The sequence below is a fragment of the Nerophis lumbriciformis genome, linkage group LG27 (assembly GCF_033978685.3).
Source record: "Nerophis lumbriciformis linkage group LG27, RoL_Nlum_v2.1, whole genome shotgun sequence".
Classification (NCBI taxonomy): Eukaryota; Metazoa; Chordata; class Actinopteri; order Syngnathiformes; family Syngnathidae; genus Nerophis; species Nerophis lumbriciformis.
In genome coordinates this window covers 34,499,562-34,527,384 of record NC_084574.2, presented here as the reverse complement: position 1 = coordinate 34,527,384, position 27,823 = coordinate 34,499,562, and the positions used below count along the sequence as shown (strand labels likewise).

At 39.9% G+C, this 27,823-nt stretch overlaps 1 protein-coding gene across 3 annotated transcripts; it reads right to left on the bottom strand.

Annotated features, from left to right (window-relative positions):
* cp110 (centriolar coiled-coil protein 110) lies at positions 1-27,651 on the bottom strand. 3 transcript variants are annotated; one of them, XM_061988067.2, is made up of 11 exons: positions 27,510-27,651; positions 27,164-27,297; positions 23,547-23,660; positions 21,386-23,432; positions 20,589-20,698; positions 12,138-12,233; positions 8,031-8,147; positions 7,796-7,894; positions 7,614-7,730; positions 2,312-2,382; positions 1-577 (listed from the first exon to the last, which is right to left on the bottom strand). In XM_061988067.2, exons 2-11 carry the CDS (start codon positions 27,284-27,286, stop codon positions 451-453), a joined length of 3,021 nt encoding a protein of 1,006 aa, XP_061844051.2. In that variant the 5' UTR covers positions 27,287-27,297; positions 27,510-27,651; the 3' UTR covers positions 1-450. The 3 variants fall into 3 exon arrangements, with proteins under 3 accessions (XP_061844051.2, XP_061844050.2, XP_061844052.2); XM_061988066.2 differs by having other exon boundaries at positions 27,432-27,579; XM_061988068.2 differs by lacking the exon at positions 12,138-12,233 and having other exon boundaries at positions 27,432-27,579.
* Positions 27,652-27,823: the final 172 nt, after the last annotated feature.

Sequence of the window (27,823 nt, the reverse complement as noted above, 5' to 3'; positions counted from 1 at the left end):
TTTTCAACTTGTAAAAAACTTTTATTATCATATTACAAATATAAATAACACTTGACTATAGATGAACATTCGAAACAAACAATATAGGACAGTTAGTTCAGGCAACTTTGGGAACTATGTAAAAGTAAAAGTAAGGTAATGAGAATACTGACAGAGTGTGTGTACTGTGTAGATAACTAAATAGTCATAGGCTGTGATCTTTACAGGAAGTGTTCCGATATTTTGTATTCAACAAAGTAACCAATGTTCACTCTTCCAAGCAAATAAATGATTTCCTTTGCAATTGAATGAACCCTTTTATGCTATTGATTGTTTGTACCCTGCTAGTTATATTGTAAAAATGTTAACAAGACATAAAGAAATAAGTTGAGCAGTTGTACAAAGAAGCTTGAATATGATGTTACCTAGTGGGAGGATGTCAGCAGAATGACTTAGTGTTTAAGTTGTCAGTCAGGAGATCCTCAGAAGCTTTTTTCTCAACTGTCCTCGCTTGTGTCCTGGCGGCTGTCCTTCACTAAATGTTGTTTTGTTTGTGGTCACAACTCCTCTGTTACGCTCTGACACCTTCTTTTGAATCCTGCAGTGAGACAAGAAGAACTTCAGGGTCTCCTTACTGTTTGTGTCTCCAGCCTGCTGTGTGAAATTAGATATTTCTCACTGGAGTACATGAATGCATATTCCAGTTAAGGCAGGCCTGGGCAATTATTTTGACTCAGGGGGCCAAATTTGGAGAAAAAAATGTGTCTGGGAGCCGGTATATCTATTTTTAAGAACACTAACACTGTCTGATTGAAAGCTAAAAACGTTATGACAGACCGCCTAAAAAAACGGAATGGAATTTCAAATGTAGTTACTGAATGAGACACCCAGAATGTACATGAAAATATAAATGCAGGATTTACAATATTAACTATGAACGATAAAACACTGAATATTGACAACATATGAACGTCACACCCCCTCTCCATAGACATATTTTACAATCAAGCGAAACGCAACAAACACAGCAAAATATGAACGTGAAGGGTAAAAAAAACCCACCTACAATCTGATATATCTGATATATCACTAAGCTTTAGAACTTTGTTGTAAAAATCTCCTGTCCTTGACACCCGCATTTCAGGCTGGCCGCTCTGGAAACACTCTGTGGAAATGCTCCCCACCCACACTGCTTGGTGCTGTGACTTAGATTACCATAGTAACTAGTATATCATGCCAAAGCGCAGATTCCAACCATTGAAATACTTTGTATAGTTCAAGACTTACGATCATTGGAAAACATCACTGCACATCATAATGGCAGCTACAGTTTCCATCTTAACCTCTTAGCACTTCTAAAGGCTTAGTGGTCATTTGCGTGGACAGCACCTTTTAGCTCTTATTTCCAAAATTGTGTACACTACTGAATTGGGGTCTTATGGCCGCTTATGTGGACACTTATACTGCCATCTGGTGGTGTCAGAAGAGTATAACAACATACAATGGAATTTGAAAAAAAAAAAAAAGAGTGTAAAAATAAGAATTAGCATGTCACTAAACATGAAGTACACGTTTGTTACTTATGGACTAAGTACATCATATCAAAAGATGATTATTGGTTTTTATTCTAATTAGGGTCCAATAAGCCCAAATAGCAAAGAGAAAAAAAAAGCATGTAAACAAACAGCTTGGGCCTTGTGGAGAATGCATATATGTTTAAGAGTTATTTCTTTATTCATAGTCATGTTTAAAAACAGCTAGTGTTTTTCCATTTGTACTCTTTCTATTTTTGTAATCTTATGTCTGCAAGTAAACTGTGTGCTTTACCTTGAAGACTTGGAATGTAGGAGTTGGAGTACTCCCTTTATATCTTATTTGTATTAAAACAATGAGGCTGTATTCCTTTCTGAACAGGGTGGGGGCTGTTTTCCTATTCAAGAAATTGTCTCTTTCCGTTTGAATGTTAGACCAATTTGAGAAGCCGATATGACTGTATTGGTGTGGGCTGGTCTCCTGAAGCTTTAGTAAAACTTGATAATGTTCCTATTCTGTCTTGATGGTCCTTCTTACTCTGCATATATGTCATCTGAAAGAACTTGGGTTTGACCAGTGACTTTAATTCCCTGGGAGGGAAGGCTGGTCAGACGTAACAGCCTTAAGAGGTCAAAGATCTAAAACAAATATTTGGGAATGTCTGACAGGCCAGATAGAAAAGCTTTACGGGCGGCATGCGGCCCCCAAGCCTTAATTTGACCAGGTCTGAGTTAGCGGTCAGTTTTATAAGACTACTAACATGACTGTCATGTGTGCTGAAACTCATGAAAATACTCACAAGAGTCCTCTTTTCCTCTCGAGAGACTTTTGTGTTGCAGCAGATAGAGAACTAATTCCTGTGTGTCCTGTCTGAAAGAATATAAAACACAAGTTGTAGTTTTAAATACGACATGTGCGACAGTGTGTGTGTCTTATCAGAACAAATATAAAACACAAGTTGTAGTTGTTTTTTTTTTAAAAAGACCATGGAACAGCGTCTGCACTTTTTGAGAGTGTTTAGGAAGAACAACATCAACCAGAAGTACTGATAAGCGTCTTTATGCATTATAAATGACGTCACTGGGTTGAATTTGTACTGCCATATTTTCCAAACTATAGAGTGCACCAGCATATTAGCCACACCCACTACATTTTAGAAGAAAAAAACTATTTTTCCATATTTTAGCCGCCCCAGACTACAAGCCGCAGATATATACCTAATGAAGAGTAGCAAGAGTTATTTACACAGCAAGATTTTGTAAATGTGTATTGAAATACTTTAATTGTTTCCAAACTGTGCCTGTAAGACGGCAGTAAAACGGCTGATCAAACAAAACAGAGGTTCTCGTCATAGACCCACAGGCTGCGGAAGGTAGCTCTTCAATCAGTTAAACAGACTCAATAACTCCAGGGTGAATTTACTGAGGAATGTGGCAAACTGAAACAATAATGCTATTGTAATAATACTAACACAGACACTTGTAAATGTGTTAGCATATTAGCTAATGCTAACAACGCTAGCTTGATTACATTACGACACCATGTACAAATATGCCTGAAAACACGACTATAAAACATGTGACAGTTTAGTATGAGTTATTTTAGTTATATTGTAAAACTTACAAACTTTGCTTGGAGTGATGAATGAAGAAACCATACTACAAACGTACAAACGACTATGGCACTTGTGCCTCAGGTTCAAGACACTAAACTACTGCAGGAGTTCAACTCGCAGCTCTTGCAGTGAGCAAACTTGTCCAAAAGATGGTCCTATAGCACAAACAATAACAGAGTCGTGTATAAAGCGAGTATGGCCAACTAAACAACAGACGCCATGACTGCTGCCTGTGCAATTGCTGTCGTTTTGACCTTTGTTTTTCTGACGAAATAAACCAAATAATACATCTTTATATATTTGTAAACGTACTCCAGCTCATAAACTTACAATACATTTTTTTTTTAATTTTGTGAAAGGATCATTTTGCGGCCATATTTGTCACACTCGCTGCTACATTCCTGCAGTGTTTGGTGACCAGCAGGAAGTCTAACACGCACCCGACAGCGCAATAAACGCAAAAAAAATACACAGATCCCTAAAATAAGTTACTACCCCCATTATTCCAAAATCTTCATTAGCTTAGCAATCCCTGGGAAATTGTGACTTTTGTGTGAAGTATGTCCATTGTGTGTTAACTCTCTCCAATATATTTGTAATCCATGTACGTATCACTCATTATGTATTATTCTAACTGATCTTTCTTTTTGGTAACCTTGTAAGTGAATAAGTGTACTTTTGTAGTTATTTCCCCATATTTCTGCACAATAACTTTATTAAGAGGGAAACATCGTCATCTAAAGTGTACAAGCTTTAGTATAGCCTGTAGAGGCCCGATGATCTGGAATGATATTGATAGCTTTATAAAAGAATCACATTGTTTAAACATTTTTAAAAAGCGTTTTAAGCTAAATTTATTGCAAGGTTATGCTTAGTATATTTAGCTTATGGCGGAGGAATTCACATTAGTCGCATCATTTTGGTCTTGACATCTGTATGTATGATGAGATTATCGCAGATCTTCAAGATGCAACTTTTTAATCAAATTTGAATAATAAAATATTGAGGCTGATTTGGCGGATTTAAAGATTCCTTTTTTATAAATGTAGGTTGGTAAGAAATTGTAAATGGGTATTTGGTGGGTAGATTTTGAAAGGAATCGTATTGAACTGTATTTATATATATTATATGATGACGTGTATTTGAACTGTGGGTCCATGTCCACAAACTGTGTGCTTCTAGGGATTACCTTTTGGCAGAACAGACTCTGATATTAACAGAAGAAACATTAATGTAATACAAAATGATGTCTTTCTGTAAATAAATAAAATGAATTAAAAAAAACATATATATATATATATATATATGTATTGTTGTTGTCCTAACATATGTAAACACAACATTGTTTACACATGTTAACACAAGCGAGCAGTAGAGAATAAGAAGTGATTTTTTTTTGTCCAAAACCAATTTTGCTTTTCGGTAATGACATATTTCTTGCCACTTTATATGTTGTAACTTTTTTAATGAGATTTTCCAGTTCATTTTGTCATCTATTATTACAGCTCCAATTTGGTTTCTTTTACTCATTCAATGTCTGTCTATATGTATTTGTTTTTGACTTTCTCTTTTACTGTTACCAAATATCATTATTTTAGTTGTATTGAGATTCAAGGATAGTCTGTTTTGTCAAACCATCTTTTCAATTTGTTAATTTCTTCTGTTATTACAAACCCCGTTTCCATATGAGTTGGGAAATTAAGTTAGATGTAAATATAAACGGAATACAATGATTTGCAAATCCTTTTCAACCCATATTCAGTTGAATGCACTACAAAGACAAGATATTTGATGTTCAAACTCATAAACTTTATTTCTTTTTTGCAAATAATAATTAACTTGGAATTTCATGGCTGCGACACATGCCAAAGTAGTTGGGAAAGGGCATGTTCACCCCTGTGTTACATGGCCTTTCCTTTTAACAACACTCAGTAAACGTTTGGGAACTGAGGAGACACATTTTTTAAGCTTCTCAGGTGGAATTCTTTCCCATTCTTGCTTGATGTACAGCTTAAGTTGTTCAACAGTCCGGGGTCTCCGTTGTGGTATTTTAGGCTTCATAATGCGCCACACATTTTCAATGGGAGACAGGTCTGGACTACAGGCAGGCCAGTCTAGTACCCGCACTCTTTTACTATGAAGCCCCGTTGATGTAACACGTGGCTTGGCATTGTCTTGCTGAAATAAGCAGGGGCGTCCATGGTAACGTTGCTTGGATGGCAACATATGTTTCTCCAAAACCTGTATGTACCTTTCAGCATTAATGGCGCCTTCACAGATGTGTAAGTTACCCATGTCTTGGGCACTAATACACCCCCATACCATCACAGATGCTGGCTTTTCAACTTTGCGCCTATAACAATCCGGATGGTTCTTTTCCTCTTTGGTCTGGAGGACACGACGTCCACAGTTTCCAAAAACAATATTAAATGTGGACTCGTCAGACCACAGAACACTTTTTCACTTTGTATCAGTCCATCTTAGATGAGCACAGGCCCAGCGAAGCCGACGGTGTTTCTGGGTGTTGTTGATAAACGGTTTTCGCCTTGCATAGGAGAGTTTTAACTTGCACTTACAGATGTAGCGACCAACTGTAGTTACTGACAGTGGGTTTCTGAAGTGTTCCTGAGCCCATGTGGTGATATCCTTTACACACTGATGTCGCTTGTTGATGCAGTACAGCCTGAGGGATCGAAGGTCACGGGCTTAGCTGCTTACGTGCAGTGATTTCTCCAGATTCTCTGAACCCTTTGATGATATTACGGACCGTTGATGGTGAAATCCCTAAATTCCTTGCAATAGCTGGTTGAGAAAGGTGTTTGTTAAACTGTTCAACAATTTGCTCACGCATTTGTTGACAAAGTGGTGACCCTCGCCCCATCCTTGTTTGTGAATGACTGAGCATTTCATGGAATCTACTTTTATACCCAATCATGGCACCCACCTGTTCCCAATTTGCCTGTTCACCTGTGGGATGTTCCAAATAAGTGTTTGATGAGCATTCCTCAACTGTATCAGTATTTATTGCCACCTTTCCCAACTTCTTTGTCACGTGTTGCTGGCATCAAATTCTAAAATTAAGGATTATTTGCAAAAAAAAAAGTTTATCAGTTTGAACATCAAATATGTTGTCTTTGTAGCATATTCAACTGAATATGGGTTGAAAATGATTTGCAAATCATTGTATTCCGTTTATATTTACATCTAACACAATTTCCCAACTCATATGGAAACGGGGTTTGTATTTGTATTAGCTTCTGTGTGTTCTCTCCTGAACAAAACGCAGACATTTGTTGTGTGTTTACCTCTCACAAGACACAGTAATCCGTGGCTCTCCAGTGTCGACAGAGAAGCTTCACTTCCCATACTTCGGGGTTGTGGGGAAAGCGATGTGAAAGCTTTCCACAATTCTCACAGGTGGAGCAGCCCCATGTTGCACTTATGAGCACTTATACACGTCGAAAAACTAAGGTGGAAGCGCCGCAAACACATAGCGTCAGTTAAAAGTTAGTAGCAGTCACGGTGCTCTGTAGTCACGTGAGTGCCATTTGACCAATCAAATGTGGGTGTTGATAAATGGCTTTGGCTTTGCATAGTAGAGTTTTAACTTGCACTTACAGATGTAGTGACAAACTGTAGTTACTGAAGTGTTCCTGAGCCCATGTGGTGATATCCTTTAGACACTGATGTCGCTTTTTGATGCAGTACCGCCTGAGGGATCAAAGGTCATTGCCGCCAACGTGCAATGATTTCTCCAGATTCTCTGAAGCTTTTGATGATATTACAGACCGTAGATGGTGAAATTCCTAAATTCCTTGCAATAACTGGTTGAAAAATGTTCTTCTTAAACTGTTCGAAAATTTACTCTCGCATTTGTTCACAACGTGGTGACCCTCGCTCCATCCTTGTTTGTGAATGATTGAGCATTCCATGAAAGCTGCTTTTATACCCAATCATGGCACCCACATGTTCCCTATTAGCCTGTTTGTTTGCCTGTGGGATGTTCCAAATAAGTGTTTGATGAGCATTCCTCATTCTTTCTCAGTCTTTTTTGCCACTTGTGCCAGCTTTTTTGAAACATGTTGCAGGCATCAAATTCCAAATGAGCTAATATTTGCAAAAAATAACAAAGTTTACTAGTTTGAATGTTAAGTAAATTGTCTTTGCAGTCTATTCAATTGAATATAGGTTAAAAAAGGATTTGCAAATCATTGTATTCTGTTTTTATTTACCATTTACACAACGTGCCAACTTCACTGGTTTTGGACACGACTCGCGACTCTGAACAATAACACACATTTTCAATGTCTCTGCTTGGATTTAATGAAAACTGGTTGCATTATTACCAATAGCAAAAAAAAATCCAGAAATTAGTCACACTATTTTATAAGCTGTAGGATTCAAAGCGTAGGAAAAAAGTAGCGGCTTATAGTATGGAAAATACAGTAAAACTAAAAGTGTTTGAATTGCGGTTTTAAACTGTTACCTGTCGTCTGAACACTCGGTCTCTCACCAGCTCTCTGTCCAGACTAATCAGCTGCATCCTTTCCGCTACAGACAGGCTAAAGAAAATGTAGTAAAGCTCGTAACGTGCCACTCTCAGCTGAAACCAACACAGTGTGTGACGTTAGTTGCTGTGTAAGAGATGTACAACATGTGCGCCAATACCTGCAGAGAGACTCTCTGCTGCAATAGACGGTCCTCTTTGCTGCACATATCACCTTTGGCAATCTGCTGCTGGAAAGCCTGCAGGAATTGCTGTGTGTCCTACAAGAAAATAAATCCCAGCTGACAGCACCGAATGATGAGGGACTTCAATTAGGTGCAAATGTCAGCTGTGACAACAAACGCTTTGTCCTTCTCTGAGACAACAGGACACTGCAACAGATGTGACTTGACTCACCCCAACAGTGCGCACCAGCTGCGTCACTCGCTCGGTCCTTAGCAGCCTGCGTGTTAGATAGCCTTTGACAGCAGCCAACAGCAGGAGGCGCCATCTCTCTAGGTGTTCACTTGAGGGCTAAGAAAGAACAATGATGATGTAGAATGAATACCAGAGTGGAATGCAGATTCTATCAGTGAAAACCAGTTAATTTCTCTCAGTCTCAAAGTATTTATTTGGTGGTTTCACACGGACATGACGATCACAGTTTTCATCTTAATATCACTGACTTATTCCACACACACGCTCTACATCACAGGTGTCAAACTAAAGACCTGGGGGCCAAATATGGCCCGCCAAGTCATTTGGTCCTGGCGCAGTATTTCATGTGGTCCGCCCGCAAAATTTTACGTGGCCCGCCACGTCATTTATGTGGCCTGCAAAAAAAGGCTGGAAAAAAATAAAGCACTTTCCGACTAAATGCACATATCCATCCATTTTCTACCGCTTATTCCCTTCGGGGTCGCGGGGGGGCACTGGAGCCTATCTCAGCTACAATCGGACGGAAGGCGGGGTACACCCTGGACAAGTCGCCAACTCATCGCAGGGCCAATAAATGCACATATTGTTCTTGTAATTTTGACAGAAAAATGTACTGTATCACATTGTATATATGATCCTGCAACAAGCAAAGAAAGTTATCAATCTCAATCTGTTAGTAAAAACTATAGTAATCAAAGAGTTTTCTATGCAAATTGTGTAACGAGGCTCTTATAAATTTATATTCATATACAGTACAGGCCTAAGGTTTGGACACACCTTCTCATTCCATGCGTTTTCTTTATTTTCATGACTATTTACTAGGGGTGTAACGGTACACAAAAATTTCGGTTCGGTACGTACATCGGTTTAGAGGTCACGGTTCGGTTCTTTTTCGGTACAGTAAGAAAACAACAAAATATACATTTTTTGGTTATTTATTTACCAAATTTGTAAACAGTGGTTTTATCCTTTTAACATTGGGAACACTATAATAATTCTGCCCACGTTAATCAACATTAAACTGCCTCAAGTTGTTGCTCAGATTAAATAAAATGACAAAACTTTTCTTCTACATATAAAAAGTGCAACATTAAACAGTTTCAAGTCAACTCATCATGTTTAATTTATTACAGCATTTGGGAAGCCTGTAGTTGATTTTTATAATGTAAATGTTATATTTTTATCAACATGTGATAGCAGGGACCCTGCTATTCAAAACTAGGCTGCTCCATTACTAATGATTAATATAACTATAGCTGAAAAAATAGTACAATAGCAATAGGAGATACTATTCATCCCTGAACACCATGGAGTTCATGTAGGCTTAATGATGCAGTTACATTACTATATCAACTATCAGAGACAGAAACTCTTTAACATAATGTCCTTTTATGCTACTTCAACACAGTTAAATCAACACAGAAAACGGTAAAGTGAAATGACAGACAGGGCTTTGCTGTCCGTAACACACACACACATGCACACACCGCAAAATGAGCTAACGTTACGCTAAAAGCTAATTAGCCTTCACCTCAAGCCAGGATTGCGAGCGAGCTGAGCTGCCGTTTGTTTCTAGAACGTCAAAGGGCTCCTAGTGATGTTACTCGTAGTTGACTGGGAGGTGTTTATTATAATTTGAGGAGAGTCCGCTGCCTGATGCTTACCTGCTAAACACCTATCTGCTAACCCCACCGCAGAAGCACTGACTCCATGCGCTCTGAATACGCACACTGCTGATTGGCTGTTACCGCTCTGAATACGCACTGCTGATTGGCTGTTACCGCTCTGAATACGCACTGCTGATTGGCTGTTACCGCTCTGCGTGTAACAATCAGATGGTTGTGTGGGTGGGGCAATGCTGGGTGCTGTGTAGAGTACTGACAGAGAAAGATGCAGAAGAAGCGGAGCAGCTTGTTAAGACTTTAGCTTAGACGGCTACTTAATATGTTCATGTGGAAACTCGTTCGGTACACCTACGAACTGAACCAAAACCCCCGTACCGAAACCGTTCAATACAAATACACGTACCGTTACACCCCTACTACCGTATTTTCCGCACTATAAGGCGCACCTAAAAACCACAAATTTTCTCAAAAGCTGACAGTGCGCCTTATAACCCGGTGCGCTTTATATATGGATTAATATTACGATTCATTTTCATAAAGTTTCGATCTCGCAACTTCGGTAAACAGCCGCCATCTTTTTTCCCGGTAGAACAGGAAGCGCTTCTTCTTCTACGCAAGCAACCGCCAAGGTAAGCACCCGCCCCCATAGAACAGGAAGCGCTTCTTCTTCTACTGTAAGCTACCACCCGCCCCCGGAAGAAAAAGAAGCGCGCGGATATTTCGTTTCATTTCCTTTGTGTGTTTACATCTGTAAAGACCAGACTACAAAATGCACGTACGGTGAATATTCGCACCACAGGGAATGAGAAGTCGTCCTTCACTGTGGTTCTAGCTTGCCATGCTAATGGCCAGAAACTTCCTCCCATGGTGATATTCAAAAGGAAGACCTTGCCAAAAGAGACCTTTCCAGCCGGCGTCATCATAAAAGCTAACTCGAAGGGATGGATGGATGAAGAAAAGATGAGCGAGTGGTTAAGGGAAGTTTACGCGAAGAGGCCGGGTGGCTTTTTTCACACAGCTCCGTCCATGTTGATATACGACTCTATGCGCGCCCACATCACAGATGGTGTCAAAAAACAAGTGAAGCACACAAATACAACACTCGCCGTCATTCCGGGTGGATTAACCAAAGAACTCCAACCGCTGGATATTGGTGTCAACAGGGCATTCAAATCACGACTGCGAACGGCGTGGGAACAATGGATGACCGAAGGCGAACACACCTTCACTAAGACAGGCAGACAGCGCCGGACGACATACGCCAACATTTGCCAGTGGATCGTAAATGCCTGGGCAGATATTTCGGTCACAACTGTGGTCCGAGCTTTCCGGAAGGCAGGATTCACAGAACTACTGGACAACAACAGCGACACTGACTCCGATGACTTCGACGAGACGGAACCGGCCATTTTGGATCCCACGCTTGCGCAACTTTTCAATTCGGACACCGAAGACGAAGAATTCGAAGGATTTACGAATGAAGAATAACTTCAGAAAGTGAGCGCTATGTTTATTTTGTGTGTTGTGACATTAACGTTCGAGCAACATTATGTTGCTATTGCTCTACACCATTTTGAATTTTACTATGTTTGTGATTGCACATTTGCGTACATTTTGGGACAGAGTTGTTAGAACGCTGGTTTTCAATATATTATTAAAGTTTGACTGAACTATCTGACTGTTTTTTTGACATTCCCTTTAGCACAGCGTAGGCGCGGCTTATAATCCGGGGCGGCTTATTGGTGGACAAAGTTATGAAATATGCAATTCATTGAAGGTGCGGCTAATAATCCGGTGCGCCTTATAGTGCGGAAAATACGGTACTTAAATTGTAGATTGTCACTGAAGGCATCAAAACTATGAATGAACACATGTGGAGTTATGTACTTAACAAAAAAAGGTGAAATAACTGAAAACATGTTTTATAATCTAGTTTCTTCAAAATAGCCACCATTTGCTCTGATTACTGCTTTGCATTCTCTTGATGAGCTTCAAGAGGTAGTCCCTGAAATGGTTTTTCAACAGTCTTGAAGGAGTTAGCTCATCGAGCAAAAGAAGAGTGGTCCAAAATTCCAGTAGCATGGTTACAGGAAGCGATTGATTTCAGTTATTTTTTCCAAAGGGTGTGCTAGCAAATATTAAGTTGAGGGTGCCAACTGTGTAAAATAATATCAGATTTGGCTTTTATGTGTGTTGTTCCAATGCAAACAAAATCAATAAACATGTGAATACCAAAGCATTTGTAATTTCAACAATTTTCTAGGAGAAGTGGTGCATTATCTGACAGAAATGCAGGGGTGCCAATATTTTTGGCCATGACTGTACTGATCTATACTTGTTTAATAAAACCTCTGCCTACTGTATTTTAATCTTGATCATTAAGGTGGAGCTTGGAGAGACAGGTTTTTTCTGAGGTGGTAATTGGTGAAAAAAATTGAGAACTACTGTGCATTAGTAATACCTGACATATACGCTGAGACAATGGCAATGTGTCCCCCCCTGATGTAGAGCACGGGAAGGAGGATCTCTGAGGAAGGTGGTAGTGCGCTGCCAATGCCTAAAGAGGACAAGCAGCTTGAGTGCATGTACGTATGTACAGAATGGTTGGAAAATACTGAATAGGAAAGGCCTGCAAAAGCTGAGTGGGGGACATTAGGAGGATGAGGATGATAAAAAAGATAGAAAAAAAACAGTCAGAAAAGACAACAGAGGTGACCAAACAAAGATGAGATGTACGGTGAATTAAAATACGAACATTAGTGGTGTCACACAGAGGGAAAATGTAACACTTAATCACAGACACTGATGAATTAAAAAAAACACTTTACTTAGGGGCGGTATAGCTCGGTTGGTAGAGCGGCTGTGCCAGCAACTTGAGGGTTGCAGGTTCGATCCCCGCTTCTGCCATCCTAGTCACTGCTGTTGTGTCCTTGGGCAAGACACTTTACCCACCTGCTCCCAGTGCCACCCGTTTAAATGTAACTTAGATATTGGGTTAATATTGTTAGATATTGGGAGAAAAAGCGCTATATAAATATAATTCACTTCACTTTTCTGTGTCAATGTATTCCTTTACAAAACTCAAGCTCTCATCACAATCCAAATTTTTTTCATACCACTTAAATTTTTCTGAATGATTTCTATTACATATACACTATACCAGGGATATTGAACTGGCAGCGCAAAATCCAAGTTCAGTTCAAAACGTGGGAGAGACTAACATTGTCGCAGCAAATTTAATATAATAAAAACACTAGAGCGCTCCTGTTGTATTGAGGAACTTGGACCTTTGTAAACATAGTGGCAGAAACTTTCCACAATGTTCCCATTGAGGAAGGAGTTCATGTAAAATGTCAATTAATGAATGACTGGGTGCTTCGTATAAAATGTTAACACAAACTTATTCCGAGCCTCGTCCTGCTCTGTCACTGATAAGGATGTAACAGAATGTTTCCCTTGATAAAGTCACCGTGCCCCGTGGTGTGCAGCTTTAATGTACTGCTTTTTTATAAAATGTACTTGCTTTCATCACCGGTGGAAATTGGATATGGTTTGCTAAGGGTATTACGGTAGTTCATTTATTTCTAAAATGCATACAATATGGTGCACTACAACATACATCCAGTTTCTCATTACAGCATGTCCAAAAAGGAGAAGAAAGAAGCATATCTTATTTAATCCTATGCCTTTTTGTTTTCATAGCAATGTCTAACATCTTTTTGTACTCAATCTCTAACACTAAAAATAGTTACATGAATAAATGAGTAAGTAAATAAATAACCAATAAATACAGTTCTCATGAATCCAAATTTAAGTACATTGTGATGCACATAATGAGATTAATAAAATTATCAATTTTTTTCATAAGATTCAAGATGTTTATCATGATTCTTCTTCCTTGTACTTTTAAAACATTTTAGCTGAGATAGGCTCCAGCGCCCCCCGCGACCCCAAAAGGGAATAAGCAGTAGAAAATGGATGGATGGATGGAGTTTGAACAGTTTGTTAAAGTGGATCATATTTGTACATTGTTTGACTTCTTTGCTTAACCCATTTCACAATTTAACATACTGACTTACTAAAGCAGTGTTTCTTAAACATTGTTGAGCCACAAGTGCCACCTGTTTCTGAGCTGTGGTCCGAATGGGCCGCAGCTGAGAAGCTGTGGTATGTTTTGAAAAAGTAATAATTTCCTAAAATTATAACATAATTTTATCCAACATAATAATATTTTGCAATCCAAATTTTTCGGTCCGTAGCCTAAAAAAATACTTTTCACGGTGTGGCCACACACAAACTCAAAGACCCACCTCCCGACCTATTGATTTGTTCAAAAGTCCAAAATGGAATGCGTTAATTTCTGTCCTTTTCTACAGACAATACCCCATAATGACAATGTGAAAAGTTAATTTTTTATTTTGCAAATGTATCAAAAAATTAAAAATCACATGTACATAAGTAATCACTGACTTTGCTCAATTCTTTGTTGATGCACCTTTGGCAGCAATTACAACCTCAAGTCTTTTTGAATACATGTCACAAGCTTGGCACACCTGTCTTTGGGCTATTTCACCCATTTCTCTTTAAGCACCTCTCAAGCTCCATCAGATTGGATGGGAGGCATTGGTTTTCTCTGTACGTTGCTGCATTCATAATTCTCTCTACCCTGACTAGTCTCCCAGTTCTTACCACAAAAAAACATTCCCACAGCATGATGCTGCCACCACCATGCTTCACTGTCGGGATGGTGTTGGCTTGGTGATGTGCGATGCCTGGATTCCTCCAAACATGATGCATGGCATTCTCACCAATTGTTCAATCTTAGTCTCATCAGACCAGATCATTTTGTTTCTCATGATCTGACAGTGTTTCAGGTGCATGTTGGGAAACTTTTTCCAAAGAAATGGCTTCCGTCTGGCCACAATACCATCCATCCATCCATTTTCTACCGCTTATCCCTTTCATGCCTGATTGGTGGATTGCTGCAGAGATGGTTTTCCTTCTAGAAAGTGTTCCTCCACCTACTCAGTGGCCTAGTGGTTAGAGTGTCCGCCCTGAGATCAGTAGGTTGTGAGTTCAAACCCCGGCCGAGTCATACCAAAGACTATAAAAATGGGACCCATTACATCCCTGCTTGGCACTCAGCCTCAAGGGTTGGAATTGGGGGTTAAATCACCCCTCACCTCCCAGGGGGTGAACAAGGGGATTTTAAAGCAAAATAAGCAATACTTTTACTTTTGAAATGCTTATACTATTGCAGAATATTAAGATTTGCACTGGATGTTTACTTTTATATTTGCACATTAAAAAGCAAATAAGCTACTTTTAATTTTGTTAAATGTTAAAAGTTTTAAATGTTTACATTGTTACAGAATATTTTGTCATGTTGTTGTCAATGTTGACTGAGTGGCCATACTTTTTTTTTTGTAAATAAAAGCCATGCCTTTTGAAAAAACTGGCCTACATTTATTTTTTCATCTTCATTTTAAATAAAAAAATAATCGGTAAAAGGAAAAATAATCTATAGATTAATTGAAAAAATAATCTATAGATTAACCGATTAATCGAAAAAAATAATCTATGGATTAATCGATAGAAAAATAATCGTTAGCTGCAGCCTTACTCTCCACACAGGAATGCTATAGTTGACAGAATGACCATCCGGTTCTTGGTCACCTCCCTTACTAGACTAATAAATTAAGCAATGTACCAAAATATCCTGGATGAAAACCAACGCTTCTCATTCAATCTGATGGATCTTGGAAGGTACTCCACAGAGGAATGGGCAAATCTGCCCAAAGATACCGGTGCTCTTTTTTCTTCCTTCAGACACGACGGCACGCCGTCGTCACGTTGTGACATTGCTGGCAAAATGAGCAAAGGCGCATGTCAGGCAATGCACACGATCAGAGTAAAGTTAAAGTTAAAAAAAGTTAAAGTACCAATGATTGTCACACACGAGGTGTGGCGAAATTATTCTCTGCATTTGACCCATCACCCTTTATCACCCCCTGGGAGGTGAGGGAACAGTGAGCAGCAGCGGTGGCCGTGCCCGGGAATCATTTTTGGTGATTTAACCCCCAATTCCAACCCTTGATGCTGAGTGCCAAGCTGGGAGGTAATGGGACCCAGTACGGTACTCACAAGCAGACACGTGGAGACAGAAATGGAAAATGGACGCATTTTGGATTAAAAACTAACGATTAAGATAGGGCTATAAACACTAAAGCGCAACTGAGTAAGAGGTACTTTAAAACATAGCTAGCTAGAGGCTAACATCCATCCGCAGTCAGCAGTGTTTAAGCTACTATTAAACAGAGGTGGGACCAAGTCATTGCTTTGCAAGTCACAAGTAAGTCTGAAGTCTTTGCCCTCAAGTCTCGAGTCAAGTCCCGAGTCAAGACAGGCAAGTCTGAGTCAAGTCCAAAGTCAAGACTGGAAAGTCTCAAGTCAAGTCCCAAGTCCTGCATTTTGAGTTTCGAGTCCTTTCAAGTCGTTTTAACCACAGACTACCGGTAATGTTTTTACACAGATTGTGTATACTTTTAAAACGCTGTATTTATTTATTAAAACAAGTGCATTTGAAATTGCAGGGAAAAAGATAGTGGTGACATTGCACTTCAAAATAGCAGTATTAACCAGTCATTTTAAACATGTAACTCATTCCTTTACAGAATAAACACATTTGAAAAAACAAGTGCAACTGTACTTATTTGCACAAAAGTGTTAACATTGTATTTCCATGGCATATTGCATTATAACTAGTTCCACAGCAGTTTCTGTCCTGTTCTTACCTTATCTCATTGATCTCATCTCATACTGTATGTGTGTTTATGTGTGCGTACACATGAAAAACATAACAAATATATGAACATAACAATGAACAGAGTTGTACTTTTTAGATGTCAGGGCCCTATGCAATATGTACACATATTCTTAATATAGTATACATTTTAACTGACCTTTATTTGACTATGTTTGTCTTTTTGTAGGTGGCTAAAATACGCGGTGCTGCTGACCGCTGTCTAACGTTGCGTTACTGTGTGTGATACATTGACTAACGTAACGTTACTGTGTGTGATACATTGACTAACGTTACGTTACTGTGTGTGATACATTGACTAACGTAACGTTATGTGTAGGTACCTCATGAAACCCTGCTTAAAAAAAATCACTTGACAAAAAGTATGAATAAGGTAGCGAACTGCAGTGGACGCAACAGATTGCCGTGTTTGCAATGACGTTATAACCATAGACATCTTATAAGTAGACGCAGCATTGGTTGCTGTGACGTGAGCAATTTGGCCACCATCTTTAAGTGGTGATGAGGAGCCGGCGAGCAGCCTAAACTGACAGTTGACAGGTAGAAAATAAAGATGCCGGGCTGGTGTTCAGCGTTTTCCTGCTCAAATGAGCGGACTGTTGAAAATAGGAATCGGGGGATTACTTTTCACAAGTAAGATTTAACATTAACGTACTATTGGTTGTATTTTATGAAAATAATATTACCACAGAGTTGAGAAGGAGCAAAGATCTTCAATATTTGTATGTGAAAATCACAAAGAAATCTTCTGGGGGAGGATGACGCCCCTACAGGGGTTTGGTTTACAAACTTTCAGCCACACCTAAAACAAAATTCACCAGCCGCTACTGATTATGATGCATTCTCATTTTAGGCAAAGTATAAGACAATACTTTCTTAACAGTATAATTGTAACCAGGAATAAGTCTTCAAGTAACAATATTCAAATACTAACATTGTTGGGTAAAACAGAATTTGGTTTTATTCTGAATCCAGTGAAACAGATTGGTGGTTTTAGCTGATATAAAGACTTTCAGGTGTTTATATATGTTTAAGTATTTGGCAGGCGCCTTTATCCAAAGTGACTTCCATAAAAAATACATATAAAACAATCACTGCAAACATTATCATTTAAGGGAAGAATGTAATAGAAAATATCAATACAAAGTGTCGAGACAGAATAATCTCTCTGCTGCTGAAGCAACAGAGATACAGTCTATAGGTCCCTAAGATATATAGATATCTAATGTATTCATACATTGTTTATGTAGAATATACGCATGTATATATAACCTAATCATATTGTTTCTTCAACTTAAAAATAGTTTACCGTTTTTTTCCCCCTTCTTTGGGATTATATTCCCAGTTTTGATCTCAGACGTCTGGTCACTTATAGCATATAATAATATTATATTACTGTTAAGCAAACTATAAATAATAAAACACGCCAAAACATGTGTCTGTTATCATAGCTACACGTATGACAAAAAAGGGGGTGAAAATCAGTGTTATTCAGTGAGGTAAGATTAATTAAATGCGCTGACAGTTCATTGCTCCTGCCAAATGAATTGCACTGAGTGGAGCGGATCACCACTCCAAGATGGCGGCCACGCGTCTCATCTGCACCAGTAGGCAGTAGCGCTCGATGCTGCGTCTACTTATAAGATGTCTATGGTTATAACGTTAGCAGTGAGTTTGCAGCCTCACTGATTTAACTACACTGCAAATAAAAGTCACGTTACTTAGCCAATAAACGTTATCTTACATTCAAAACTTACCCTTCTTTGTGCAACTTCAAATGTCGAACGAAGTTGGAAGTTGTTGCGTCTCCGTCTGTAATATTCGAACTGCGTGATTTGCATGCGGCAATTCATTTTTTGTTGACCAAGTCGTTGTTTTTATACCCGAACGAAACGAACTTTAACATAATTGTTTCTCACTGGCACGTTGTTGGACAACTCTTGTTCATTGGTTGTACTGCAATTTGATTGGATGAATGCTGTGTGATGAAAACAACGTAGATCTAATTTGATTGGCTGTTGTACTGAGAGCACACCAGCTGACAGGAACAACACGCTGATCGACACAGACGAAGAAAATGAAAAATACGGAGCGCTCCCAAATAACTTTTTAAGCTTTGGATTTTGGGGAAAGTGGCAAGTCATGTCAAGTCATGTCAAGTCAAAAGGCTCAAGTCCAAGTGAAGTCACAAGTCATTGATGTTAAAGTCTAAGTCGAGTTGCAAGTCTCTTTACATTGTGTCAAGTCGAGTCTAAAGTCATCAAATTCATGACTCGAGTCTGACTCGAGTCCAAGTCATGTGACTCGAGTCCACACCTCTGCTATTAAATCACTAATCATCGCCTTTGTGGCAACAAATACACTACAGTTCTTAGAAGTATAACCCCTCCGCAAGACAAGTAATAGCTAACCATGCGTCACTACACATCGTAGGAGGACACAATAGCTAACCGCTAACAGCAGGCTAGCGCTCCTGAATGTAAACAAACGACGATTTAATCTCTCACAAAAGTAAATTATCATTCAAGACAGCTTTGAAAATACACCTATTGCAGCTTCCCACATGACATGAATTCTTAATGCTGGGTTTAACTAGCTTTTTTATCTTATGTTGTACTTTTCTTTTGTATAATGTTTGGTAATGTATGTATTATTTTGTATGCTCCTATATGGACCTCAGGAAGACTAGCGGTCGCCTTGGCGTCAGCTAATGGGGATCCAATCAATAAATAATAAACAAACGCCATGGGTGGATGTACAGACATCGACTGTAACAATATCAAGTACAAGAGCCGTATATAGTTGATACTACAATGATTACATCAGGTAAGCACATCCATCCATCAATTTTCTACCGCTTGTCCCTTTCGGGGTCGCGGGGGGTGCTGGAGCCTATCCTAGCTGCATTCGTGCGGGAGGCGAGGTACACCCTGGACAAGTCGCCACCTTACCACAGGGCCAACACAGATAGACAGCATTCACACTCACATTCACACACTAGGGCCAATTTAGTGTTGCCAATCAACCTATCCCCAGGTGCATATCTTTGGAGGTGGGAGGAAGCCGGAGTACCCGGATGGAACCCACGCATTCACGGGGAGATCATGCAAACTCCACACAGAAAGATCCCGAGCCGGGGATTGAACTATTAAGGTAAAAAGTGGTTAGAGTCCGCCCTGAGATCGGTAGGTTGTGAGTTCAAACCCCGGCCGAGTCATACCAAAGACTATAAAAAAATGGGACCCATTACCTCCCTGCTTGGCACTCAGCATCAAGGGTTGGAATTGGGGGTTAAATCACCAAAATGATTCCCGGGCGCGGCCACCGCTGCTGCCCACTGCTCCCCTCACCTCCCAGGGGGTGATCAAGGGTGATGGGTCAAATGCAGAGAATAATCTCGCCACACCTAGTGTGTGTGTGACAATCATTGGTACTTTAACTTTAACTTTTAAATGAACAAGTAGAATAATAATTGATTTTCTACCGCTTATCCCTCATAATTTTGACAAAATAATAGAATGGAAAATGACACAATATGTTAGTGCATACGTCAGCAGCCAAATTAGGAGACTTTGAAAACTGTTTGTTTACTTATTACTATAAGATAAGTTATGGTAAATGGTATATGGGTTATACTTGTATAGTGCCTTTCTACCTTCAAGGTACTCAAAGCGCTTTGACACTATTTCCACATTCACCCAGTCACACACACATTCACACACTGATGGGGGGGAGCTGCCATGCAAGGCCCTAACCCCAACCCATCAGGAGCAAGGGTGAAGTGTCTTGCTCAAGGACACAACAACGTGACAAGGTTGGTAGAAGGTGGGGATTGAACCAGTAACCCTCAGGTTGCTGGCACGGCCACTCTCCCAACTGCGCCACGCCGTGCCCTGACATTATTGTCTAGTATGTTCACTATCTTATTTCATGACAACATTTTTCTTTGATCGCAATAAGGAATGTATGTTTATGTTAAAATAAAGCCAATAATGAATTAAATGGTCACCTTTATTTTGAAAAGTATCGTAAAGCATCAAAATACATTTTGGTACCGGTACTAAAATATTGCTATCGGGACAACCCTACCTGGAACACTTCTTCCTGTTGTCTCCTGTGCTTTTCTTGCAGAGCTCGAACCTGAGCAGTATGGACCTTCCCAAGTTCTACCTCATGACTGTGTCTCCAGGGCGATGCAGCTGAAATCAGGTTAGAACATAAAAACATGTTTTACACATCAAACTTTCAACTGCAGGATGAAAAGTTGTTATTTAGGTGTTCAACTTCAACGTGAAAAAATAGCTCCCCTAATAACCGAATAAAATTTGTCGACTACAAATGTATTTGTCTATAACAATCGATGACATCGTCACTCATGTTTTTCCAGACAGGAACACACACGTTTGTGTCAGCACGACCAGTGACAACATTTCATCTATTTTTTAAATCCTTTCATAAGCGAAGATCTTTCCTGTGGCTGCGCTGCCAGCCTGGGCATGTGTACGAAACACAAACAAATGAAAGCCAATCAATCAAACATTTCATTTGGCCCGTGCTTTACAAAGTTTAACTTTTAATTGTGATTGACAATATATATTAAATCTCTTCTTAAAACACTAATGATAACATAAGCTTGGTGGTGGTGGTCTTGTTACATTTTTTTGTTTGAAAAAAATGTATCTTTAATTGTTAGTTAGCACAAACCTGAAAATAGCTACAACTGAATTTAAAAGCTGATAGGTTAATTAAAACAACTGAAAAAATATACGCTACATAATCCGGTTAGTCAACTAATCGCTAAAATAGTCAAGGATTAGTCGCCGATTTAAATTGTTGTAAGTTGCAGCCTTAGTTTATATACAGTGTGGTATATATGTTTGTCTCACCTGTGGGAGTCCTGCAGCAAGGTGAGAGGTCTTCACTGCTACTGGGTGCAAAACTTCTGTCCATGTTCTCCTGCATTATGGATGACTCTGTTCCAACCAACTTCTCTGGGGTCAGTTGATTCCCTTTATCCAACTCTTCACTTGAGACCTGATCAGATCCAGAACTCTGAAGGTTCCACATCCCAGACTGTGGTGCATTAACATCATATGATTGGTTGGGAGAGAGCAGGTGACTGGAACTGTCACCTTCTTCGCTCAATTCACTTTTTCCACCTGTAAGGTAGGAATTTGTATCCGACAGCATGGACACTTTCTGACAAAATATAGGATTTGAAACAGCATTTGTAGAAACATCAGGAGTGTGCATGCACTGGGCTCCAGAGTGAATGCATTTGGCTCCTACATTGCAGTTTTCCAACATGTCTCTGCAAGAGTCAAGGGACTGTCTACTTAAAAGTAAATTGTGCTTTTGGCCTGGCTCTCCAACATGATCCACGTGTGAGCTATCCTTCCATTTTCCCTCAATTTCCATGATGGAGCAGCCTAGATCGGATATTAGTTCTTTTAGACTGCAGAGGCAGGACTCCAGTTTGTTTATGTCCTGGGAATTCTTGGCAAGAACACTTGGTCCATCACCTTGGTGTCCCAGGTTACTTCCTTCACCAGACGTGTGGCTTTCATGCAAGCTTGTAGAAAGAAGAGGTTTCCCCCTCATGTTGTCTACTCCATCTCTGATTGAAGCTTTACTGTGAACAGGACTCTGACAGAAGTTAGGCAATGGGATAGAGTGATAGTTTCCTTGTCCCTCCACAGATATAAGGAGAGCTTTGCTTGTCTCATCACTGGTCCGCTGATAAACATCTGGACTTTGGCACGTTTCAATTGATAAAAGGTGTTGTTGAGGGAAGGGATTTTGTTCAGGGACTCTTTCTGAATAACCGTTTAAGTTTTTGCAAATCAACTCCTCCTGACATGTCTTCTCACTAGATTTTTTGCAGGTAGAATTAACGGTTTTGTTGAATAAGCATCTTCTCTCTTTAGGTTTCCTCCCCTCTGCGCTTTTGTAGCGAAACTCATCATTCTCCTTATCAGAGAGGCTCTGCTCTTCCAATCTTGGCTCATCTTGAGCTCGCTCTTGAATTCGAGCATTTTTGGCTTGGTTCCTGAGCATCCTCTGTTGTCGGCGGTACTCCTGAGATTTCTTCAGCAGGTCCTGGAGGCTGGGACGATGAGGCGACTGTGACTGTTCTTTTGGTTCCTGTTTGTTGGCTGACTGTGTTTTTGGCTCACACTGAATAAGCTGCTCAGTACTTGGATACAAATCAATGCACGGCGGCTGAGAGGCTTTGCTTGAAGAGCTTTGCAGCGACATCATTGTTTCGCTTTCATCCACAAAAAATAATGTAGTATTGGAGAAATGATCTGGACTGATAGCACTGTCTTGTAGACTGTTTGCACATTTATCTTCAGGAAGATGATCACTTGTGACGGTGCCCTCAGGAAATATGCTATTACTACTGTCAATGCTTTCTATAAAATCATGACAGAACGAGGATTCCTGTCCACTTCTCTCCAGTTCCTCTCCATCGATGGGAGGATAACTAATAATATCTGGCCTCCTGGCAATACTGTCGGAGGTGTTGTGGAGGAAAACGTAATCTGTATTATTTCTTCCTACTGAATCATGGCTAACATTCAGTGAGTCCAAAGTGTCTGACACGTCTCTGGCATGTTTCATATTATCATGACAGCCTGATGGTGCAGAGAAGCAGTTGACACTATCAATAGAACTTAGTTGAGAGGCTTGTTGTTCAACAGGCCAACCTCCGTGGTTACTATTTTGAGGAATCACATGACAAGAGAAAAGAGAACTATTTGTTGGCTTTGGAGAAAGCCAACCAGATGCTAGTGAGGTGTTTGGACTAGTCTTTTCCTGTACAGTATCAGCACTTTGAAGACTCGATTGACTGGAGTTAGTAGAACACAAAGATTTGGCATCAACCTTTAGTTCTTGAAGTAATTGGTCCAATGTTGGAGAATTCCTGAGCTGCAACACAAAACATTTCGAATGTTTAAAATAATCAATGATCGAGTTGTCAAAACATTCAACTCAATCATTATTGCAGTGTCCGTACTTAATACTTAATTCAAGACATATTACCTGAACACTGTGAAGAATTGTTTGCACATAAGCCATTCTCTGTTTGTCCTTCAACTTGTGATTGACAGCATCTTTTCTGTGATGTTGCATTTTCTCTCGTTGTTTAACTGTGAGCTGTTAGAGAATGCCGACATAAGAGTCACTTTAGAAATGAACATTACGTGTAAGAAATCAACTATTTTTAAGCCAATAACACCTCATTGTAATTGTTTACGTGCTTTGTCAGTCTATTGCTTTTGCTTTAGGGGTGGCAATCTTTGGCCACCTCACTATTCAATGACAATTCAGGGGCTAAGAATCCATCATAAATCGACTGATGTATGCGCTAAATTGCATCATTTGCAGTTTTTAGATGTGAATGATGGATCGATGGATGGATTGATAGATTTACAGGCAAGATACGTTTTTTTTTGTCCATGCAAGCTACAAAGGCAAATCATATAGTTGATGTAGATGCCCATATTTGCTGTACAGATTTACTTTACAAAAGAGAAGTAAGGGATACTTTTCTTGTTGCCTTATTCGTATTTGACTTTATTTAATGGATTTATATTAATGTTTGGCACAGCCGGACCGGAGCAGGAGGGGATAGACAGAGAAAAAAAGGAAGGGGGAAATTGCGGGGCACGAAGGGGCTAAGACAGACGGACAACAATGAGTGACTTTCTTTCTCAAAAGCGACGAGCAACAAATCTAGCAACTTTTTTGGATGTTTGGAGACATGAAAGCGTGTATCACTCTAATCTCAACGACAAGCGGTGCTGCTGTGAGCCTTTCCTCTCAGGCGATAACCTGTCTACTGAATAAAGCGATAACCTGTCTACTGAATGTGTGCTCTTAGACATATTGTACTGAAAACACATTTTGTTGTATTTTTAAGTGTAATTGCAATAAATGATAATAAATTATAAATGGGTTATTTATGTATAGCGCTTTTCTACCTTCAAGGTACTCAAAGCGCTTTGACAGTATTACCACATTCACCCATTCACACACACATTCACACACTGATGGCGGGAGCTGCCATGCAAGGCGCTAACCAGCAGCCATCAGGAGCAAGGGGTGAAGTGTCTTGCCCAAGGACACAACGGACGTGACTAGCATGGTAGAAGGTGGGGATTGAACCCCAGTAACCAGCAACACTCCAATTGCTGGCACGGCCACTCTACCAACTTCGCCACGCCGTCCCATGAAAGCCATGCCATTCTCATCACAGCAGAGAGGATTCGCACACCCAGTATGTGCAAAGCTGCCGCTGTTTTTGCCTTGGTTGAGATGTAAATGTAAGTGTTTAAACACTGTGATGCTTCAAAAACTAACCAATCGTTCATGTTAATGAGCCAGTCAGTTGGTTCGTTAGGGAATATCTCAACTTTTCAGTCTTTTGATGAAATTTGATACTCAAACATTTAACAATGTAAAACATCCATCTATCCATTTTCTACCGCTTGTCCTTTTTGAGGTCGCGGGGGGGGGGGGGTGCTGGAGCCTATCTCCGGGGTGTGTCCCCACATCTGCGGTCCCCTCCACGGTTTCTTATTGTATCCCAATGGGTTGAGTTTTTTGTTGCCCTGATGTGGGATCTGAGCCAAGGATGTCGTTGTGGCTTGTGCAGCCCTTTGAGACACTTGTGATTTAGGGTTACCGTATTTTTCGGAGTATAAGTCGCTCCGGAGTATAATCGCACCGGCCGAAAATGCATAATAAAGAAGGAAAAAAACATATATAAGTCGCACTGGAGTATAAGTCGCATTTTTGGGGGAAATGTATTTAATAAAACCCAACACCAAGAATAGACATTTGAAAGGCAATTTAAAATAAATAAAGAATAGTGAACAACAGGCTGAATAAGTGTACGCTATATGACGCATAAATAACCGACTGAGAACGTGCCTGGTATGTTAACGTAACATACCGTATTTTCCACACTTTAAGGCGCACCTAAAAACCTCCAATTTTGTCAAAAGCTGACAGTGTGCCTTATAATCCGGTGCGCCTTACATATGGACAAATATTGAGCCACAACAAACTTCATTTTCATAAAGTTTAGGTCTCGCAGCTACGGTAAACAGCCGCCATCTTTTTTAAGCAGCTGCCCCTGTAGAAGAAGAAGAAGCGCGCGGTGCATGCTGGGATATATGACGTCTCATTTCCATTTGTGTGTTTATGTAAAGACTCCAAAATGGCTCCTATTAAGTGTGTTGTCTGTCTAATTTATAAATAATGCAGACAAGGCGTGTTGGCTGAGTTCTCAACGTTTACTCACAGCGTGCTCATAACCACATTCTAACTGCCGGCATGACGACATACAACAACGCTTCTCAGGGCTACCGCGCATGCTTGTCACTCCCGTTGCATGCTGGGTAGTGTAGTTGTTATATTCGCTAGCTCATAACATCACATTAAGAGACACGCTTACGCGCTTAATTCAATACTCGCCGTCATTCCGGGTGGATTGACAAAAGAACTCCAGCCGCCAGATATTGGTGTCAACAGGGCATTCGAAGCTAGACTGCTAACTGCGTGGGAACAGTGGATGACAGAAGGCGAACACACGTTCACCAAAACAGAAACAGCGCCGGACGACATACGCCACTATCTGCCAGTGGATTGTAAATGCCTGGGCTGATTCAGTCTCAACTGTAGTCCGAGCTTTCAGGAAGGCAGGAATTGTCACTGAACTGCTAAACAGCAACGACACTGACTCCATTAATGACGACTTCGACGAGACGGAGCCGGCCATTTTGGATGCCGTATTTGCTCAACTGTTTAATTCGGACACTGAAGAAGAAGAATTTGAGGGATTCGTGAATGAGGAATACTTTCATAAAGTGAGCTTTACATGTTTATTTTGTGTGTTGTGCTGTGTGACATTAACGTTTGAGCAACGTTGAGTTATTGATATATTGTTATTGCTCTGCACTATTTCGAGTGTTACTATATTGTGATAGCACTAACGTTTGATTTACCGTAACACGAGTAAATCAGCTGTTTATTCATTTTGGGAGTGAACATAGTTGTCAGAACGCTGGTTTGTAATCTATTAATAAAGTTTGACTGACCTATCTGACTGTTTTGTTGACATTCCCTTTAGCGCAGTTCCATCTAATGGATGCATAGGTGCGCCTTATAATCCGGTGCGCCTTACATATGAACAAAGTTTTGAAATATGCCATTCATTGAAGGTGCGCCTTATAATCCGGTGAGCCTTATAGTGCGGAAAATACAGTGTTATGGTAAGAGTAATTCAAATAACTATAACATACAGAACATGCTCTACGTTTACCAAACAATCTGTCACTCCTAATTGCTAAATCCGATGAAATCTTATACGTCCAGTCTCTTACGTGAATGAGCTAAATAATATTATTTGATATTTTACGGTAATGTGTTAATAATTTCACACATAAGTCACTCCGGCCAAACAATGGAAAAAACTGCGACTAATAGTCCGAAAAATACGGTATATAAATAAACTTTTATTGACTGATTGACTTTATAGGATCCACAGTAGCATTTGCATAGCCAAAGAGTGAAATCTGAGTAATATTAAAAGGAAAATAAAGCGCTAAAGAATGAATTGTTAAGAGGACAGAAAAGTATAAAAATGTTCATACCACTGGTGGCAGGATAGGCTTCCCATGGAAGCAAATGTAAGAAGCAAAAGGAGTTTTGTGTTCCTCATCTTTTCTCTTCAGCTGAGAGAATCTATTCAGCACAAACGTGTCGTAGTCTTCCATTCCACCTGCAGCTAGTCGTGAATATTCAGGGTTAGCCTTCATAATTAAGCACACTTTACAGAATTATTCCGTCTTTTGTAACGTTAGCTTTAACGTTGTCTTGTTAGCGACAGCTTGCCGTCGCTAACGAGACTTCAATACTAACCTTGGTATGGTTGACATTGACTCTTATCGCGCGTATAAAAGAAGGAAGAATGACAAAATTGTTGTGTTTAATCCTTACATCAACCATGGAGCTGAAGACTTTGAGAAAGTGTGTCACTGTTACCCGCCTTTCTTCCCGGACTATTAACTTCCGGTGTGTCACTGTTACCCGCCTCTCTTCCCGGACTAATTACTTCCGCGGACCGGAAGTGGAGAACCACAAAACCAGTTTGGATTGCGGATTGAATAATGAAAAATCAATTGCGATCCCATGTACATAAAACTAAAAAAACAACACATGTGTAACAAGATAATCACACGTTGCCGTTAACAAATTTTCTATGAATGCGTTTCATGAAGATGTAAAACATGGTTGTATTTCATGTTTTCGTA

What these genes read in the sequence shown, in the direction of transcription:
- cp110 (XM_061988067.2), bottom strand. Translation starts at nt 27,286, where the DNA reads ATGGAAGACTACGACACGTTTGTGCTGAATAGATTCTCTCAGCTGAAG. An exon ending in TGTCTCAGCGTATATGTCAG is followed by an intron (nt 8,148 to 12,137) that starts GTATTACTAATG and finishes GTTCTTTCTTAG; the next exon opens with CCCTCAAGTGAACACCTAGA. An exon ending in GAGAGGAAAAGAGGACTCTT is followed by an intron (nt 578 to 2,311) that starts GTGAGTATTTTC and finishes GTCTCACTGCAG; the next exon opens with GATTCAAAAGAAGGTGTCAG.